At 39.5% G+C, this 20,562-nt stretch overlaps 1 protein-coding gene across 1 annotated transcript; it reads left to right on the forward strand.

Moving 5' to 3' along the window:
- Positions 1-485: 485 nt before the first annotated feature.
- Positions 486-19,755, forward strand: LOC136668162 (ATPase family AAA domain-containing protein 2-like). The gene is made up of 28 exons (XM_066645492.1): positions 486-862; positions 3,878-4,077; positions 4,169-4,221; positions 4,499-4,640; positions 4,892-4,973; positions 5,075-5,165; positions 5,358-5,570; positions 5,755-5,866; positions 6,812-6,919; positions 7,203-7,311; positions 7,466-7,581; positions 7,824-7,998; positions 8,088-8,176; positions 8,688-8,847; positions 8,992-9,082; positions 9,422-9,736; positions 10,051-10,171; positions 11,683-11,869; positions 12,050-12,235; positions 13,804-13,939; positions 14,665-14,861; positions 15,256-15,415; positions 15,557-15,679; positions 15,795-15,938; positions 16,777-17,166; positions 17,884-18,017; positions 18,963-19,091; positions 19,472-19,755. Exons 1-28 carry the CDS (start codon positions 683-685, stop codon positions 19,502-19,504), a joined length of 4,176 nt encoding a protein of 1,391 aa, XP_066501589.1. The 5' UTR covers positions 486-682; the 3' UTR covers positions 19,505-19,755.
- Positions 19,756-20,562: the final 807 nt, after the last annotated feature.

A 20,562-nucleotide genomic window follows, 5' to 3' on the forward strand; every position in this document is an offset into this window, starting at 1 on the left:
TGTGGTGGTTTTTGTGACATCACAAATTTAAAGCAGTTTATTTTAAGTTTTGTTGTTCACATACTACAACACACACAAAGTGAGGGAAAACAGTTTGTCATGGGACCGTTAAAGAAAGAGTTTTACTATAAGACGTGATGAAAAAGTTAACATAATGTCGTATTTCCATAGAGAAGATGAATGTGTGTAACGTCCTGAATTGTTTTTATGTCTCAGTAGGTTTGGTTTGTATAAGCCAATTGCAGGCTTCAGTAAGACGCGCCAAAAATAGTACCGGCACTTCTTTCTAAACGGATCCCTTCGCTAACGTTCCAAAATGTGTGACTGGTTTATCTTAATTTGATTATAAAGAAGAGATTTGGTCTTTTAATGTACTTTTATTTCGCCGTTTTCTCAACAAGTGCGATTTCATTTAAGGTAAAATAAACAAAAAAATTCGCAGTAGTCAGGTTGTAAAGAGGGTCTATATTCCGCGTCGCCGCGCTCACGGTGGTGAATCGGTTTTGTGTGACGTTTATGGCGCCAGAACTCAAGGAGGAAAGCGGGCTGTTTTTTGATTTTCTGGTTTTGACAAGGATTGTTTTTTTGAGGGGGCGTTTTAAGCTCAGTTTGGGAGCGTTTAGATGCGGAATAAGGTCTGTTCTTCTCCGTGAATGAGCTGTACTGGGCCGTGAACGACGCCATGGTGATGCTCCATAACAGCAGCGGGGCCGCGGAGACGACCAAGCCGCGGAGAAAGCCTCCTGACCTGGACTCAAGCTCCGAGTTTCTGTCGCTGCGTCGGCCGCGTAAATCCGCGCGACTGCAGCGGAGCCTGAGGGACAGCGGCGGCAGCAGCAGCGCCGAGACCAGCCCGGCCAACGTGAGTGCGCTCTCGTTCGTTATTATAAGCGCTTATAACGGCTAGTTTTAAAGTAGGCTAAAGTTGGCTTTTCGTTCGTCACCTTGTTTTGGGAAGTCCACCTTAAATGGTGATGGCGCCAGAATGTAACCGCTGCACCATTTAAGGTGGAACCGAAGAAAATGAAAATAAACCGAATTGTGCTTCGTCGGGAGAAGTTATTGAAGTGACTCTATATTATCTACTTCTCCCCAGGTTTAGTGATGTGTGGTCATTTATAAAGACTTGGACATATTACTTGGGATTAGTTGTTTACGAGGCACAACATTTATTTGGGGCTAAACTTTAGCTTCGTGTTTACTTTCTGAGAGGTTCTAATAACGCCCAGTGCTGGTGGCATTAATAAGTGGTTTCATATTTAATTATTGATTAAAAATATCGTCAGTTTCTTCACATAGTTGGTGAAATTCCTTCATTTTTGTCCTTGCACCTGTTATGTATCGTCTAAGGGATGAAATTATCCAAACATTGCAAATTTTCTAATGGTCTAGGGTCAGAGGATTTATTTAAGAGAGGGAAAATATGACATCATCATTATAATGTTGGCCTGGTTTTGGAGAACAAGTTTTTGAAACAGGTAATTCAACAATTCAACAGGTACCACATTACCTTTTAAAAAATAAAATTGGGATTGTTCATATTTTTCCAGAGGGTTTACTGATGACATTATTGTGTAATCCTTATTGCAGTAACTTAAAGCAGTTTCTCTGTTGTTGTTTTTTTCTTCAGATAATCACTTGTTTATATTTTCACTAATTTATATATTTCACTTATGTTCGCTACAGGACTTTTACCACAGCAGATAAATGTCTGATAAAAGACGCCTCACTGTGCTGTGGTGAGATCAGATGAAGTCGGGCAGCGTAAACAAAACTGTAATTCATTATTTATGTGCATTTCTCTACAAATGCGGTGCTTAACCAGCCGTAATATTCAGTACTGCTTAAAAGAACAACTGAGGACAGCCAGATGAGGAATATGTCAAAGAAAATGGGAAATGCTGACAGGACGGAAATTTGGGCCTGTTGGTTTAACTTTAATTAAAGTGTGTGTTCTCCATGGCATTGTTTTGACAAACTTTTGAAATATCCCCTTAAGTTCCATCCAGTTGGGGTCCTTTTTTTAATTAATTACTGTTAGTCTGCATCAGAACCTTTCTCCATTGCTTAAGAATCCAATCTATATGGTCCCTAGCAAACTAAAGCACTCTTATGATTAACCACATTAGTAAATAATTCTTCGTATGTACATTGTGGTTGAAAATACGGTTACTTTCAAAATTAAACACAGCTGTGAGTTGTACTATTGATTCTTTTTTAAGAATTCAACATGGTATTTTTAAAGTGCTTTTCAATAACCCAAAGACTCTGTTTACAATGGGAGGACATGTAAAGGACAGCCACAATTAGACAATTAACAAAAACGATAGGAACACATAACACAGTAAAACATGTGACTTAAGGTTGGTGTTAAATAGTGATAGAAGGTTTTACTGTTGAATTTCTGGAGGGAGGGTGTTTTTAAAGGCATGGAGCAAGTCTGGAGAAGGCTTCACTGTGACGTCCAATCACAGTAATTATTTGTATCCAATCACAGTAATTTTTTTTCAATAAAGTAAACATTTCTGCACAATCTTTCCAGGTTTAAATAATCCAGTGTATTTTCTGTAGTCTACATAGCTGCATTCTACATTTGATGCAATCCAGTAATTCGATCCTACTGAAACATTTTAATATATTTTCCATTACTATGGGGTACATATTCTGACATGATCCTTTAAGAAAAGAAAAGACACTCCCTGTATCAGCTAGGGTTAAAAGTAGTGTTGCGACGCGAAACAGATCTAATATTGCGCTCATTATTTAATCACACGCTTTGAAGCGTATACGTATTTTAATCTGTGCTGTGACACTCATTCATTTATATGGGCGGGTGGTGTTTAAGTTACTCTTGTGGAAATAACTTATAGATACTTGGAGTCTGTGTTTGTACTAAAGTTGCACTGATTAACCATAACATTTATGAGCACCTCCTTGTTTCTGTACTCACTGTTTTTTTCTCTCAACTCCTCTGACAGTAGTTTAGTACATTGTGGTTCTAAAGTTAAACTGTAGTGCATCCTTTGCCCTGCATATTTTATTTGCCCATTTCACCTTGGTCAAGGCCACCACGGAGCTGGTGTGATTTGGGTGGTGGATCATTTTCAGAGCTGCAATGACACTAGTGATTTATTTGTGTCATGCTGATATGAGTAAATCGGACACAGCAATTCTTAGTCTAGCAGTGACACTGAGGGGTTTGACAATCAACCAAAAACATCCAGCCGACAGCGTCCTGTGTCCACCTGAAGGACTAGAGGACGACCAATACACAGTGGACACAGGGTTTAAAAGCTCCAGCAGCCCTGCTGTGTCTGATCCACTCGCACAGCATACACTAACACCACCACCACCACGTCAGTGTCACTGCAGCGCTGAGAATGATCCACCACCCACATCAGACCTGCTCTCCTGATGGTCATGTTGAGGTCCTGAGCATTGGCAAACAGGGTGAAAGGGGGCAAAAAAGTATGCAGTATCAGGTAGACTATGATCTGTAAGTGTAGAAGGACAAACTGCTCCTGTATGGTCAGTGTAGCTAAGAGAATAGATAGTAAATGTAGAAACAAGAAGGTAGTTTTGAGGTTATGTTTAATCTAAGCAAGTTAAATATGATGCATTTAATGTGAGAGGTCTTAAATGCACATTTCATATGGGAATAATTATGAATAGCTGTGATAGGGACAAACATTGCTGTAGTTAATAATCAGTAAGATAGTGTGAGGCTACAGTTGTTCAGTGTTTTTGAAAATGCCCTATTCTTAAGATGCATGTTCACACTAATGTTTGTCATTTCTTAATTTATTGGTAATTCTCCAGTACCCAAACTAAAGTGCACATCAGCAATGATCATAAATTGGTCTTTGACTCTTTTTAGGGCTATTTCTCTGCTAAGGAAGAAAACAGCAGGAAGAGAGGCAACACAAAGAACAGCCCTCAAAATGATAAACAGAGCTCCAAGTTCACTGCTTTGAGGAGCAAAACAGACAGATCTCCTCAGAAAGAGGAAAGGCGATCTCCTGAGAAGGACGAAAAAAGCTCTCCTCAAAAGGAGGTGGAAAATGTGCGAAATTTAAGGTAATGATTCGGTTCAGTGAACTTATGAATGGTTACTTTTTGTATGAAAAGAATATTTCTAAAGTATGTTTGACTCTTTGTTTATGCTTAGAAAATCTCGAAGATTCCAAACAGATGGAGAGAAATCTGGTGATGAAAATCATGGTGTGTTATGTATTTCCTGATGTTTTATATCCATATAACTGATGTTTATACTTTGTCTTAGATGCTTCAATTTCTAATAGATCATTAACGGTTATGTGTATACACAATTTATTTTTAAAGGTTGTTTATAATATGCTTATTAATATGTAATTATGGTAATTATCAAATCTTATCTGACCTAAGGTTTTAATGGTCTTTTAAATCAACATTTTCTGAATTTATACTGTTGAAAAAAAAATGTAACATTTAAAAGTAATATTCCATGTTTTTGTCATAGATGAGATTGACAGGACACCAAACCCTCATAACCTTCGTACTCGATTAAGAGAGAAAAAGGATGTCAGAGCTTTGAGACGCAGTTCCAGGATCTCTAGATATGCCAGGAACCAGTCTGTTCTCTATGACAGACTCATTACTAAGTATGTGTTCTTTTAGTGAACTTTGTGTCTTTCAGTTTAAACAATTTGTCAAAAAACTCTGAAACCTGTGCAATCAATTCATGGTGGCAGAATTGTTGTTTTCCTATTTCTAGTTTGCTGAACTACAACAGTATGTCCAGTTCAGTAGCATTGTTAAGCAAGAAACACAATACTATTAATGTATTTTTATAGCGTTTTTATTAATTTTTTTTTAATGTTTTTTTTTTTTTTTTTTTTTTAACCTACTATAGCACTGCAGAGGCGGTTCTCCAGAAGATGGATGACATGCAGAAAATGCGGAGAAGGCAGAGGAGCAGAGACTCTAAAGAGGAGGTGGGTTCTGTCCACATAAAACCAGAGTACATACACAGCATTCTTTGTAATGTTCCTGGTACATTAATAAAGACCATGATTTCCTTCATTATGTTATGCAGAATCACAGAATATACCCTGGCGCCAAGAGGAAGAGGATCACACGATCCTCCATGAGAATAGAGGAGGACAGTACTGAAGATCAAGAGAATGGTGAGACCCGTTTTCCAGTTCTCTCAACAAACTGATATGATCTGATAAGACTCTGTTTTTTGTGTTTTGTTTTTTTTATAGTTCACTTCCTATAGTGAACCAGGCTCAGGCTTTTTCCTTTAAGCACTTTTGTTTTCTCTAAAGGTTACTAAGAACAGATTCAAGATTAAGCCTTAGGTGTTTATTTTCTAGAACACAGTGATCAAGAGGATGATAACGATGACCACGAAGATGGAGATGGAGATGTAGAGGGAGAGGAGGAGAATGATGAGGGTGAGGATGAAGATGAGGAGGAGGAGGAGGATGATGATGATGACGATGATGATGAAGAGGAAGAAGATAATCAAAGACGTTATGAATTCAGGCAAAGAAAAGCCATTGTTCGCTATCAAGCTCCTCTTGAAGGTGCGTTATACATTCCATTGTGTCTAAAACTGTGAAATACATTTGTTTTTATTCATTAGGATGTCCTCATTTCTTCTTCTTTTATGACATAAACATGCAAGCTGTTGTGGTGGTGTACCTGGGTTATTTATTTATTTTTAAATTACTTTTCCCATTTTTTTACTATTGTATTTGGATGCTACAGAGCCAAGAAAGCAGAGTATATTTTTCCGCCGACACTCTACCCCCAGCAGACGGAGGTATTCCTTCAGAGCCACAGGACCCTGCAGCCCATACAACAGACGCTGGAGCAGCAGGTCACCATTGCGTTACACTTCTCTTATCTCAACATTTCTGTTTTTCTAATGAATTATTTAAAGCTGCATGTTTTGATGTTTTATTTTAATGCTTTACTGCACCACACTTCAACACAACACTACACTTCATTTAAGAAAGGGGTTGTTTCTGAGCTGATATGAAAAACTCTATAATTCCTTGTAAATATGTGAGTCAGTTATGCCGGGATCTGACTACAAGATATTTCTGCCTTTCGCAATGTTCACTGTGTCAGATTAGCGCTATAAATCCATGTTATGTTTCGGTTGAGAGACTGGTGACACTACACGCTTGACACGGACCACTCTTCTTTCGTGTCATTGCGTGAGTCCAGAAGCCGTCGGCAGGGCAAGAAACTGAAGAAGAAAATGCAATTGTGAACCAGTTCCTGGGTGTTACAGTGAGGACAATGTGGAATGTTTACCTTGCAGCTGCAGCAGAGCCTCCATTGTCCTGTTCTTCATGTTTACAGATGTGCGCTGTCCTCCTATTGGTCATTGTCAGGAACATGCTGTTGGAAATGTCAGCGTGGGCAAAATGATCCAAAAAAGTCTATCACACTCGACTTTTCTTCGGGAAATCATGGGGCGTCCCAGAAGCACATCGCTGTTCTTTGATTATGTCGTACTACACGACCACTCCTCTTCCCTGATGCTCAGATTTGGTTCAGATGCTGGAAATTTGTCAGATGCAACAAAATCTTGACAAAAGCATGCTAAATTCATGTAGTCTGATTCCGGCATTAGCAGTTCAGCACTGTGAAAACCACTGTTTCTGTTCAAGCACTTTAATGTAAGAGATGGATTAAGCACATATACTGGAGGTGTTATGGGTATATGCGAGTCACACTTTTCACGATAGGTAAGATACTGGATTTAAATGATCATTTAAATTGGTTGAACTGATAGTTTGTGTTTACTTTTTAGAAGGAGGCATGCCATCCACAGTAGCGACTCAACCTCTTCCTCATCCTCATCTGATGAGGAGAAATTTGAGAGACGAAGAAATAAGAGTTGGAATAGAGCAGTTAATAGGTACAAGCATCTTACAGTTGAATGGCCAAATAAGATTGTTGTCTTTTGGGCATTTCTCTAATCTCGTCTTCTTTTCTGCTTAGACTATTAAAGGGTTGTGGGTATTTGGGTATTTAAAGCAAGATATATAATGACAATGTCTGCCTTGGTGTTTGGGAAAATGGCGTAACAATAAATTATTCTGTTCAAGAAGTTTATTTGTATTATGCTTAAAATTAAGACCAATGTGTTTATTATAGCTTGAAGGAAATATGTCATAATATATAATTTTGTTGCCCTGTAGGTGCCTTCCAATGAACTTTGTGAAAGAGGATCTTTTAGGAGTCCCCAAGGACCGAATTAAAATTGGGGCAAGTCTTGCAGATGTTGATCCAATGCAGATTGACCAAACGGTATTATTTAATTTTGTAATATCTTTAGAATCGTATATGATTTTCCAACAAATATGAAAATAACTTCAAATATCAACGGACTATAATATTTTCCTTGTACTACTCCCCACCCCCACCCCCAATTTCTTGTTTATATTTATTTGCTTAAATATAGGTGCGGTTTGATAGCATTGGAGGTTTGGGCAAACACATCTCATCCCTGAAGGAAATGGTGGTCTTTCCTTTGCTGTATCCAGAAGTCTTTGAGCGTTTTAAGATTCAGCCTCCAAGGTAAGTTGGTCCACAAACAGGTGTAATGCAATGTTATATTTCTTCTGGTGTTCTAGAATTAAGAGTAAGCTTGATCCTGCTTATCAAGACTCTTTCCACCTTGTAAATGAGGAAGAATACATGGTTTGCTAAGGAGTTAAAATGGGATAAGGATACATTTGAATGGCTGTGTTTGCCAAATGTCAGAAAACAAATATATTTTAGATCTGCATATTCAGTAGCACAAATTCATGTTTCTGCAGAGGCTGTCTGTTCTATGGTCCACCTGGTACAGGGAAGACCCTAGTTGCACGAGCCCTGGCGAATGAGTGCAGTCAGGGAGATAAGAAAGTGGCCTTCTTCATGAGGAAAGGAGCCGACTGCCTTAGCAAGTGGGTGGGGGAGTCAGAGAGGCAGCTGCGGCTACTTTTCGACCAGGTGTGTGCATTTTTATTGTGGATTTTGTCAAGTGTCATTTCATATATTTAGATGCAACCTAAATGTGTATCTTAAACTTTATTTTGAAGGCATACCAAATGCGACCATCTATCATTTTCTTTGATGAGATTGATGGGATCGCACCTGTTCGATCCAGCAGACAGGACCAAATACACAGGTATGTTCAAATATGGCAGATAATTATGAACAGTACATATTGATTCAGTGAGAGGTATGAAACTAATGTTATATAGAGCTGGACAATAATTCAGTAACACATTTTCAATATACATTATTTACAGCATCTGTCACTGACTGATGGTCATTAAAAGGTGCTGTTGCCAGTTCACCTCCCTTAGTTTTAAAGTTGGTTTAGAAATATTTTTACTGATAAAGCCAAGAGGTAATTTTTAATGCTGATGTTTTATATATATATATATTGTTTTTTCTGTGTCATTTATGTTGTTTATATCGATACTGGCCAAATCACATCAACTGAAATTTAGAAATGTATTATTATATAAATTTGTGCCATATCGTCCAGCTCTAATGTTATATATATGAAAGTGTGGAACTGAATTGTAGGCTTTTTCAGTTAGGTTTCTGAGAGAGTTTGTGTTATGATATTGAAGTACTTCAAGGTGTCTATATTTGTGCATATTTTATTAATGCGGCTATTTTGGCAACAGCTCTATAGTGTCCACGTTACTGGCTTTGATGGATGGGCTGGATAGCCGTGGTGAGGTGGTGGTTATTGGAGCAACGAACAGGCTGGACTCCATAGACCCTGCACTCAGACGACCTGGGCGCTTCGACAGGGAGTTTCTCTTCAGCCTCCCAGATAGAGAGGTGATGTGATTTTAGTCATGATTAACATAAAATGATTTTGGAAAATCTAATTGGGATTCTTTAGCTGCAGTTTTTGTTGGTCTGAAGACTTATCCTGTGTGAGAGCTAAAATACTTAAATAAAGGAGTATTTTTGTGGTTCTAGGCTCGTAAAGATATTCTGAAGATACACACAAGACAGTGGAATCCAAAGCCATCTGACGCTTTCCTCGAGGAACTTGCTGACAAGTGTGTTGGTAGGTTGTTTGAAATCTCCTATTACATTACAGCAAGGCATTTGTCCAACACTTCTCTAGTGCTGTCTTACTTTCGCTGGCTCGGTTTACCTGTTTTCCAATACAAATGCATGTGCCTTTTGAAACCCTTTCCAGCCCATTCCAATCCAAAACAATTGATTTATTTTTGGTGTGTTATATAATAAAACACATTTAAGGGAAAAATCCAGTAAAATGAAACTGAAAACCATGCCTTGTTGGAATAAAAAATGTTCTATTGATGTGTTCAATGTTTGTAAGGTGATCTCTGCTGAGATTAGTGTCCAGCTCATCCTCCCAATCTGTTTTAATGTCTCCTAGGTTACTGTGGTGCAGACATCAAAGCAGTGTGTGCAGAAGCAGCCCTGTGTGCCCTGCGGCGGCGCTACCCCCAGATATACACTTCCTCACAGAAACTACTTCTGGATGTAGCATCCATCAGCGTGGATGGCTGTGATTTCTTGTCTGCCATGAGGAAGATAGTTCCTGCATCCCAGAGGGCTGTGGCATCTCCTGCCAGAGCCCTAATGCCGGTCATCCAGCCGCTTTTGGCCAATACTGTCAACAATGTCCTGAAGGCACTGCAGAAACTCTTCCCTCATGTGGAGCAAGGACTTAAAAAGAAAAAGGACCACAGTATGTCTTGCAATTTGTTGTGTAATTTTCGCACATGTTGTTTAAGAGTTAATGAAAGCATTAGAACACAGGCTTGACTTTTCTGATGCCTGAGCTAAAATAGAGAGGAAAAGAAAGCAATATATGGAGGGAGGGAAGAAACAGAAGGCTTCAATGTAATTCAAGTGTAATGCATTAATTTTTATCTGTCCATTGACAGAGAGCATTTCTTACTAGTACCAACACAAGTAAAACCATGCTTCCTCTGGCAACAGAAAAGCATCCCTAGTGGTCAGTCATGATTTAGGGTGATTCTCTGTATTGTGTTGTTATAGACGCTGCAGCTGGTGTATTACATGATCTGCTGAATAGTGACGACGAAGGATTCACTTTGCGCACAAGTAACCCTGACCAGAAGAAAGCTGGGCAATCTGGGACCTTCCTTCATCTAAACAGGTCAGTCTTAGAACGGGTTCATCTAACAACAGAACCGATTATTTCCTCCTTAAGATGGTGTAAGTAATTTTGTAAACGTATCACTGTCAGACACTAGCTTTATCTTTTTTTTTGTTTGTTTCTTTCGTTAAAAAAACAGTTTTCATTCATTCATTCATTATCTTTAAGCGCTTATCCAGTTCAGGGTCGCGGTGGGTCCAGAGCCTACCTGGAATCATTGGGCGCAAGGCAGGAATACACCCTGGAGGGGGCGCCAGTTCTTCACAGGGCAACACACACATTCACTCACACCTACTGACACTATAGAGTCGCCAATCCACCTACCAATGTGTGTTTGGACTGTGGGAGGAAACCGGAGCACCCGGAGGAAACCCGCACGGACACGAGGAGAACACACCACACTCCGCACAGACAGTCACCCGGAGCGGGAATCAAACCCACAACCTCCAGGTCCCTGGAGCTGTGTGACTGCCACACTACCTGCTGTGCCACCCATAAACATTTCATTATCTGTAACAGCTTATCCAATTCAGCCTACCTGGAAATCATTGGGCGCAAGGCGGGGAATACACCCTGGAGGGGGCGCAAGTCCTTCACAGGGCAACACAGACACACACACACTCACACCTACGGACACTTTGGAGTCACCAATCCACCTACCAACGTGTGTTTTTGGACCGTGGGAGGAAACAGGAGGAAACCCACGCAGACACAGGGAGAACACACCAAGTCCTCGTCCATAAACAAAGATCATAGATGGCTGGTGTTATAGTATCATATGTGTGTTGGATTGTTTATTAAGCCTGGCTCACTACAGGGTTTTAAAAATCCTAACCAATGTAGAAAACGTGAGACACTCCATACATGAAGACATTTTTCACCATCTGCGCTGAATGAACCATCACACACTTTTTGATTTTTCACACACTTGGGCTGTGTCTGAAACAACGCTCTTGTTGCTCCACAAGGCAGCATTTTGAAATGAAGGTGTTTGTAACTTCACAGAGTATTCAATATTTCAGCACATTGGTCAGGGCCCCTGTTTACTAACGCTCCTTCACCAGAATTATTACATCTTTGGAGCAAAACAGGCAGCATTTAAAACAAGCTTTAAACACAGACACGACTCTATACCTTCCTCCCACAGAATACTGCCTCAGTAACAGTGCTCCACTCGTTTCAGACACAGTCGTGATATAAACAAACACGGTGAATCGTGGTGAAATAATTTCAGCTCGAATCTCATTGGTTTATCATCTTTCAAGCCTGATGTTAACACAGCGTTTCACACCTGAGAGTCACGTCCATACACACTACAGGACTCTATAAGTTGCAAATACTGAACATGTTTCAAATATACGATACACAATCGGAGAGATTATGATTACCCTAAAATCTGGAGACCTTGTGATTGTCGGGAGGGATGAATCTGCCTCAAAATCTGCCCCAATTATCCTGTGGTGTGGACCAGGCTTTAGTTTATGTTCATTGGTTACATGTGTTTGTTTCAGGAGTGCTCTTCACCAACCCACTTCATTCAGGCCAAGGCTGCTGCTGTGTGGTAGCCCAGGCTCAGGTCAGAGCACCCATGTTGCCCCTGCCATACTGCACACCCTTGAAAAGTTCACTGTCTACACACTTGACATGGCTGTTCTTTTCGGGGTCAGCACCACTAGTCCAGAGGAAGCCTGTGCCCAGGTACAAACTGCAAAAACATGATTCTGTGTAGTGCCATTGGGTTTTGGGACGCTGTGGCCGAAAATTTTAAATTGCCTATTAACATTAGTCTAATTTCTAATAGTTTAGATTTGAGTAATGAAAGCATTTGTAAGTATCTGATGAGCTGAATATGTTCTGTCTCTCATCTTTCTCCTTCAGCTGTTCTGCGAGGCTAAGAGAACAGCACCTAGCATCCTGTACATTCCTCATATGCAGCGCTGGTGGGACACTGTCAGCGTGGCACTCAGAGCCACCTTCCTCAGCCTACTGCAGGATATTCCCTCTTTCTCACCCATCCTCCTTCTTGCAGCGTGTAGCTTCCCTTATAATGAACTCTCCCCAGAGGTACGCATCCTCTACCACTAATCCTGGGACCTGCACAGTTTCTGTAATAGCTTTAGTAATCTGTAGTGTTGCACCGATACTGGCACTTAAACACAGTATCAGTACCGTCTACAGAGAGCACCTATACCATAGGTGTGGTTGAAGTGGCCCACTACTCACTGTTCCCTACATGTAGTACACAGGGCACTTTTCAGGACACACCCCGTGAAGCAGATACTGACGCGTATGCACACCGCAAGATGCAGCTCAAATTTAAGACGGAGCAGATTGTAAACAGACTTTTTGTAGATTATAACACACTACATGACCCCAAACTCCCCAACCGAACACAACTCGCATTTCCTAGAAGACACAGATGAATACGGGCATACAAGTCTCTGCAGTTATTGTTTGCACTGCTGTTTGTATAGATCCACAAACAACAAAACATGTAAAAATGGGCCATAGATGTGAAAACTTGGTCAGTCTCTAGACACTGCAGTGGGAGCTGGAGATTAGGAGAATAGCACATAGTTGCAGCTATGTTCCACTTTAAACGGTTCAGAAACTGCGCCAGTGTTGTCATTTAATGTGGAATGGAAAATTAGAATACAGTTGAAATAAAGGCTGTAACAGCATGTTTTGTGGCTCACTATGTTCTCTTACAGCTAATACTCGTTATTTGGGGACATGTGCATCCAGCACAATAGAATATATTGTAATTTTTCATAGTTTTAACGTTTAATCCTTCCTCCGCTGTAAAGCTCCACTGCACGTGCCTGTGTTTACTTTCTGTTCTCATTGGCCATAAAAGGGACTCGTTCAGAGTTGAGTTGGTGGAGAATTTACACTACATGACTACGTCCAAAGTTGGGTCGAAAAAAAAAAAAAAAACGTTTGATATGCTGCGACTGGTCTGAAACGCGATTTCGAGGCAAAAATAATTAGAATCGGGCTAAAAGTTGTGTAGTGTAACCCCAGCTTAGGGCATGCCAAAGAACACTGACTTCATTCAAGCAACCACAACGAAGCACGCTAACACGGGTCAGCAGCAGGCCTTAAAGTGCATTTCACATTTGTGACATATATCCTTATGACAGTGTAGTCTTAGTTTAGTCTTATTGGTAATTCTTACTGCATTGTGGAAAAATTATTTTTTTCATGGCTCTGAAACCTTAAAACTTTTAAATGTTCAGTTAATAAAAAGTAAATGTTGTTCATTCAGGCTTATTATATCTTATTATCAATACAGAACACTGCTTTAACAAAATAAAATCTGTAAGTATAGCAATATAAATATATGGATTTATAGGCACCTACCTTGTATTTAAGATAGATAGAGTTGGTATAGGTACTCTATCGGCAGATACTTGAAAATGAAATATCAGTATCGGAAGGGGAAAAAGTGGTATCAGTGCACCCTAGTATTCAGAGTAAGTGCTTTGCCTATTAATCTTTCATGAAAACAATAATTATTAATGATTACAGTTTACTGAACAGTGGAAAGACTCTCTGTGATGATTACTATGTTATTGCTTGTTTTGTAAAAGCTACCAAAGCTATGTTTTTGTTTGATGTCTTTTATAAAGGTGCAGGATCTGTTTCTTATGGAGTATGGGGAGGTGTTTAATGTTCCACTTCCCTGTGAAGAAGAGAGACGAAAGTTCTTTGAGGAGCTCATTCTGATCCAAGCTGCCAAGGGCCCTGTGACTAAGAGGGAAGCAGGTAATGTAAACAAATGCTTGCTTTTAAAGGTTAGAAGTTATGGTTTTAGTACGGAAATAGCATATACAGTACCAGTACCAGTTTCCCCATATTGTGAATGTGCAGTACCAGTCAAAATTTGAATCTTCTCGTTCAATGGTTTTTATTTATTTGTTTATTTATTATTTTTTAAATATTATTTTCTACATTGTAAATGAATATGGAAAAACTATGAAGGAACACATGGAATTATGTAGTAAATAAAAATTGTTAAAGCAGAATGTTTTATACTTTAGATTCTTCAAAATAGCTTTGCTTTGATGGCAGCTTTGCACATTTAGGTGTTCAGCTGTAGTCTCGTCAAGATTTAATTTATAGAACTGCTCGCTGCCGCCTTAATGTGTTTGAGACCATAACTTGGCTTGTGCAGAGGTAGGGGCTGGTACACAGTTAAATGCAGTGAATAGCCCTATTCCACCAATCACTGATGAGATGTGTCCAAACTTTTGACTGGTATTGTATTTAAATTAAAAAAACGTTTTTTTGTTTTTTTTAAATACAATATATAAAGTTAATTATTTTTGTTTGGCAACTAAAACCCATGAACAGCTGTATGGACTTAGGGACCTTCCTGTGAGTTCACTCTACATGATATAAGGGGACATTTGTAATGGAGGACAGTAGTGGCAATGCAGTCTGTATTAAAATGACATTATGTAAAATGTCCATGCATGTGCTGTCTCTAGTGCTCCGGTGTTTGGAGGTCCTCCCAGTAGCCCCTCCACCACCTCCTCGCCAGCTCACTGAGCAAGAGCAGCAGAAGCTGGAGGAACAGGAAGAGGACACACTCAGGGAACTCAGACTGTTCCTGCGCGATGTCACAAACAGACTCGCCCAGGACAAGCGCTTTAAGGTTTTCACAAAACCAGTGGACACAGAGGAGGTAAAAATATATTAAGACTTTTGGGAGGTGTAGGCATTTTTTGCTTTTGAAATAATTGGATTAATCATTGAACATATGTATGTAATCTTCTCAAAAATCTATAATGGGTGGCACATTGGCTGAACAAGAGGTGGTAGCAGAAAATGGAAAAAAAAAAAATCAGTAAAAACTAGGGATGCAACGATTTTGAGTTTTTTGTCTGATATGAAAACCGATAATTAGCACTTTGGAGTAGCCAATATTAATAAGTTATCGGTGTAATATCGGCTAAAATTTCAATATCAGACCAAAAAAAAAAATCCACATCTCGTCAGATTATATATTGGCTGTCGATAAATAGTGCATCACTAGTAATAACTTCAAACATATTTGTTTTTGTGCATGGTTTTCATAGGTCCCAGATTACACTACAGTCATTAAGCAGCCCATGGACCTTTCCACAGTCCTCAGCAAAATTGACCTTCACACATACATCACTGTGGAAGACTTCCTTAATGATGTTGATCTGATTTGGAAGAATGCTCTCGAGTACAACCCGGACAAAGACCCCTCAGGTGAAATGGAATCATCGTCTAACCAAATTATGGGTTGAGGCTACCGAAAAAACACTTCTCAGTATCTCAAGGATTAAATATAGCTGTATTGCCTTTGACTTACCAGTAGAGTCTGACTGACTTCTTTTGCTTTTGTTTCAGATCGTTTGATCAGACATCGTGCCTGTGCACTCAAGGACAGTGTTCATGCCATCATCAAAGACGAACTGGATGAAGACTTTGAGAAGATGTGTGTTGAGATTAAGGAGTCTCGTCTGAAACGAGGTTGTACTTTATTGTTGAAATAGTTTCTGTTGAAATCGTGTTTGCGTGGTCTTTAAATAGAAGGCTGAGGTTGAGACTCTGAGCTTAGTTGCTTTTATTTATTATTCCTTTTCAGGTTGCAAAACCTCAAGGTATACCCCTTCATATTACCATGTGCTGCCAAAGGTCTTAGCATCAGAAGAGCCAAAAGATAATGAACCCGGTCCCTCCAGAGATGTTGCTCCTGTGGTTACAACACCAGTCACTCCAAAACAAGCAGGTGATGTTGCAAGTTGGATTTTGTATCCTTTGGCGTACAAATGGCACTACCTCTTAAAGGGAATATCTACGATTGTGGTGAAATGCAGTTCTAACAGTCTTCAGTTAGTGCTCTTCATCATTTGGAGTTCTCTCCGCTGTCTAAAGATACTCCAGATGCCTCTGCCTCTGAGTGAAAGAATGAAAAAAGAGTTAAAGAAAGGGGAGGCGTGATAGAGACAATGTATGAGATGGAGAAAGGTAGGCTTTAGAATGAGAGACAGAGAGATGATGTAATATAGGGAGAAAGAAAGGGTGAAAGCTAAACACTGACTGAGAGACAAACAAAATATAAGAGGTGAAAAAGTGAGAAATAGAATGCATTAGAGTTAAAGGATGTAAGGGAGAGAGCAAGAGATGGAGGAATACAGGATGTATTGGAGTTATATATTGTATGAGAGAGGGAGGGGGACAGTGAAAGAGGGAGAGTGAAAGCAAGAGAAGAGGGTTTTATTTTTCCTCTCTCTTTCTGAAATACACTCATTTACAGACACTGGGGCTTCGTAAACACATTAGACCGGTTTCGAGTACACAGACAGACGAGCTAGCAGATGGAATCTTCTGAATTTTATAAGAAATATTTTTTTGATTACATTTGTGAGCTTCGCCTTAAAATGTCAACCTGTTGATGCTAACAGTTTCTCTGGGGATATAATTGAGTCTATAATGGATCAGATTTAAAACCTTACATTTTAATATTGCTACTTTAAATAAAATAAAGTAAATTTGATCTTCTGGGTTCTGGACTGATACAGAAGCTAAAATCTTTGCTAACACAATTCTATATTTTGTCTTTGTAGGTTTACACAAGAAGAGGAGGCGCAAGAGACTATGGAGCAATGGTTTACTTCGCAAGAAGAAATTTTCAAACTCTCAGTCAAAAGAAGCAAATGATGCAGAGTCTGGTGAAGATGAGGATGATGAAGATGAGGAAGAAGATGGCAGAAAAATGTTAGAGAGTGATTTGGGGGATGGGGAATCTGAACTGATGGAAGTGGAGAACAAGAAAAATGACACTAATCCAACAGAAGATAAAAACGAACCCATTCCTCTGCCTGTCCAAAACGGCCTTGCTAGCAGCGGGGAAGGAGATGATGTCAGTCTTGATTCGTCTGTGAATTTGAACCAGAATGGAAATGCCTCTAATGGCATGCAGAATGAGTGCAGTGCTGTAGAAGATGAAGACAATGGTGAGGTCCAGCCTAGGGCGAGCATTGATGTTAAGAATGTGTAGCCTAGGGCAGAGCCAGAGATTGAGATTGGTTGGTACCCAAACAGAGGGACACTCTGGTGTCTGTGGTGTCAAGTACCATTGCGTATATATAGTCACACATGATTAAAAATTAACCCATAAGAGCCCAGACTCGGTTCACTATAAAGCCAACACAATGTAACAAACATCACAACAACCATTTTTTATTGGTTCATTTGAATTGTTAAAAATGTTGAGACACACCTTTTTTTCATTCATTCATTTCATCTGTAACCCTTATCCAGTTCAGGGTCGTGGTGGGTCCGGAGCCTACCCGGAATCATTGAGCGCAAGGCAGGAACACACCCTGGAGGGGTGGGACACACCTTTTAGAAACAAAAATACACTTTTAAAATAAGCATTTCTTTGGTCTCTGTCCTCATCAATCACACTGTCATTCTATAAATGACTTCACACGTTCACAAACTCATGTGACTACATCCAAGACGTTCAGTAAATGTCACTTAGAGACATAATGTAAAGTGAAGTTTGGGAAATTTCCACTCCTTAAATGTTTGTGACACATCACCACGGGCTCTTGTGGGTTAATTTTGAATCATATTCAAAAACTAAAACTAACTTTGAATCATATTCAAAATTTTGCTACATTTCCTTCAGGATCAATAAAGTATCCATCTTTCTATTCATCCTTTAGAGAGAGGGACAAGACGCATGACTAGAGGCTTGAAGATGCAGGCTCAGCAGCAGCAAATTTTTGCCAGTGACACTGCCATGAGAATCCTGGAGCAAAGAAGCCAACCCCTGATTGTGGATCACAACAAGTTAAAGGTAAAGCCTTTTCAAAGTATATTATTGCAAGCGATGGGAGAAACAAAATCCTCTAAACCTTGGGAGATGACTGCTTTAAAAATTGATTTCCTGATTCAGAACACTGTTCCATGCATTTCCAAAAATTGAGAAGTTGCTAATATTTTCAGTCAAGGTTAATCAGAAATCTTAATGTATTTTTCCATCCTCATCGTGTATTTCCTAGCAGAGCATTTTTGTTTAATGATAACTCAATAATGGCCAATCATCCAGAAGTCTCGAAACCCATGTCCAAAACAGAATGATGTAGCGAAGCCTTGTTTGCCAAAATCACATGACCACTTTAATTGAGCCTCGAAACAGTTCATTCATTCATTCATTCATTATCTGTAAGCGCTTATCCAGTTCAGGGTCGTGGTGGGTCCAGAGCCTACCTGGAATCATTAGGTGCAAGGTGGGAACACACCCTGGAGGGGGCGCCAGTCCTTCACACACACACCCATTCACACCTACGGACACTTTTTTGAGTCGCCAATCCACCTACCAGCGTGTGTTTTTGGACTGTGGGAGTAAACCGGCGCACCCAGCAGAAACCCACGCGGACACAGGGAGAACACACCAACTCCTCACAGACAGTCACCCGGAGCGGGAATCGAACCCACAACCTCCAGGCCCCTGGAGCTGTGTGACTGCGACACCTACCTGCTGCACCACCGTGCCGCCCCAGTTCAATACAGCTGTTCAAAAAGCATTTCCAAAAAGTAAATGTTTTTCCAGCATCGGTTTCCAGCATTTTAACATTTTTTGGAAATGAGCACTGATTATTTGGGTGGGAGAATGTAGAAATAGTAAATATTAAAAAAAACATTTAGAATAGACCTAGTCAGAATTGGCATTCATGATTTATTCTTTTTGTTTTTTTGCTGTGAATAGCTGAAAATAGTTAATGCTGAGTTTTGATTTCAGGAGCTTTTGCAAAAAGTGGTATCCAAAACTGAGGGGTATGAGGTTGACCGGCTTGAGAAGCTTTATGCGCTGTTGTGCCAGAGCATCTACAGACACAGGAGAAATTATGACAAGACTGCACTTACACAGGTACGATAAACAAAAATTAGAATAGAATCCACTTCATGTTGCCAACATAATGGATGATGCATGTCGCAGGACATTTTGAGCATGATTATTTTTTTTTAAATGGTGATTTGTATCGCTTGTATTAGAATTAATATACTGCGTTTACTTAGTGAACATTATTTTAGCAGGTATATACGATTAACGTTAACATGTTCATCACTGGTACAATGTTCAGGACTAAAATGCAGACTTACTGCTTTATTACAAAGAGCATAATTATCCTTTTTCTTTTTTTTTTTGGAACCTGACAGTATTAACTGGCATGAAAATGCATATTTTGTTCTTTTTAAGGGACAACAAAACTGAGCTGACTAATGAATGTCTTTTCTTTGCCTTTCTAGGAGATGTCAAAGGAAATTGAAGACTTTTCATAGTTTTTTAGTATGAAATACTGCAAAGTGTTTAAATTATATTTTACTACAATAAGAGGGAGTGAATAAGAACTGAGTGTTGTACATTTATGAATTCTTGGCATTCTATTAAAGCCTTTTGTTAAGATTCACTCTGCCTCTTGCTTTCTTTTTTTTATATATATATTATCATTTCTTCCATAGAAGATGCTCAAAGATCATTGTAATGTGCACAAAGCACAACATAAGTCTTTCCAGTTTACTACAGACGAGTTGATGTCTGATTCAAATATTGTGTAATGTAGTAATTTTGAATGTATATTTCAGTCTGTTTTAAAAGTTGTTTATTGTTTTAACTACATCCTGATAGCAGCAATGAAACGAAATTCTGTTAATAAATTTAAAACTCATCTTTTAATCCATCCAGTCATTTCATCACTTACCTGACTGTCTGCCATACACCCGTGTGTGTATACTCCTTCACATGACACTTCATACACTACTAAAACTAGTGATGTAGCTGCCCAAGAATGGCAGTGTTACACTGATAACTACAGAAAGTTGCACTAATAAACAAGGAAGGACAAAGGCAGGAAAAAGTGATGCTCTCCAGCACATGCTCATGGACTCCTCCAGTTGTAGTCTGGCAGTTTGTAGTCATGTGTTTGTGGGTGGGCTATAGGAGGGATGAAGGGAGGGGCTAGGAAATTACATATTCAAGTTTTAAGGGTATTTTTAGTGTGCCTCTTGACAGCTGAAAGTTGGTTTAGTATAGTGTAGATGTAAACATCAGATTCGTTGAGCAGGAAACTCAAGGATAACTAGAGTCCTTAGGCAAGTCTCCTATCGCTGTTTTGTGAGTGTCAAATGTGATGAATGTAAGTTTGATGGACAACAACTTAGAGGCGGGACTGGTTCTACTTTTGCCTCAAATGTATCCAACAGCACCATCGGCTGTGGACACAGGCTGCTTTAGAGATTGTATTGAGGTTGTGTGTGTGTGTGTGTGTGTGTGTATGTGCCTCTGAAGTCATACTGAAACTGTTAAGGCAGAGAACTTGAAGTGCAAGACATTGAAATAG

This window comes from Hoplias malabaricus, chromosome 1 (genome assembly GCF_029633855.1).
Source record: "Hoplias malabaricus isolate fHopMal1 chromosome 1, fHopMal1.hap1, whole genome shotgun sequence".
NCBI classification, from domain to species: Eukaryota; Metazoa; Chordata; class Actinopteri; order Characiformes; family Erythrinidae; genus Hoplias; species Hoplias malabaricus.

Excerpts from the sequence above, each read along its gene's own strand:
- LOC136668162 (XM_066645492.1), top strand. The coding sequence starts at position 683 with ATGGTGATGCTCCATAACAGCAGCGGGGCCGCGGAGACGACCAAGCCG. Across the intron at positions 4,078-4,168 it reads GAAAATGTGCGAAATTTAAG|AAAATCTCGAAGATTCCAAA; the intron begins GTAATGATTCGG and ends GTTTATGCTTAG. Across the intron at positions 12,236-13,803 it reads ATAATGAACTCTCCCCAGAG|GTGCAGGATCTGTTTCTTAT; the intron begins GTACGCATCCTC and ends TCTTTTATAAAG.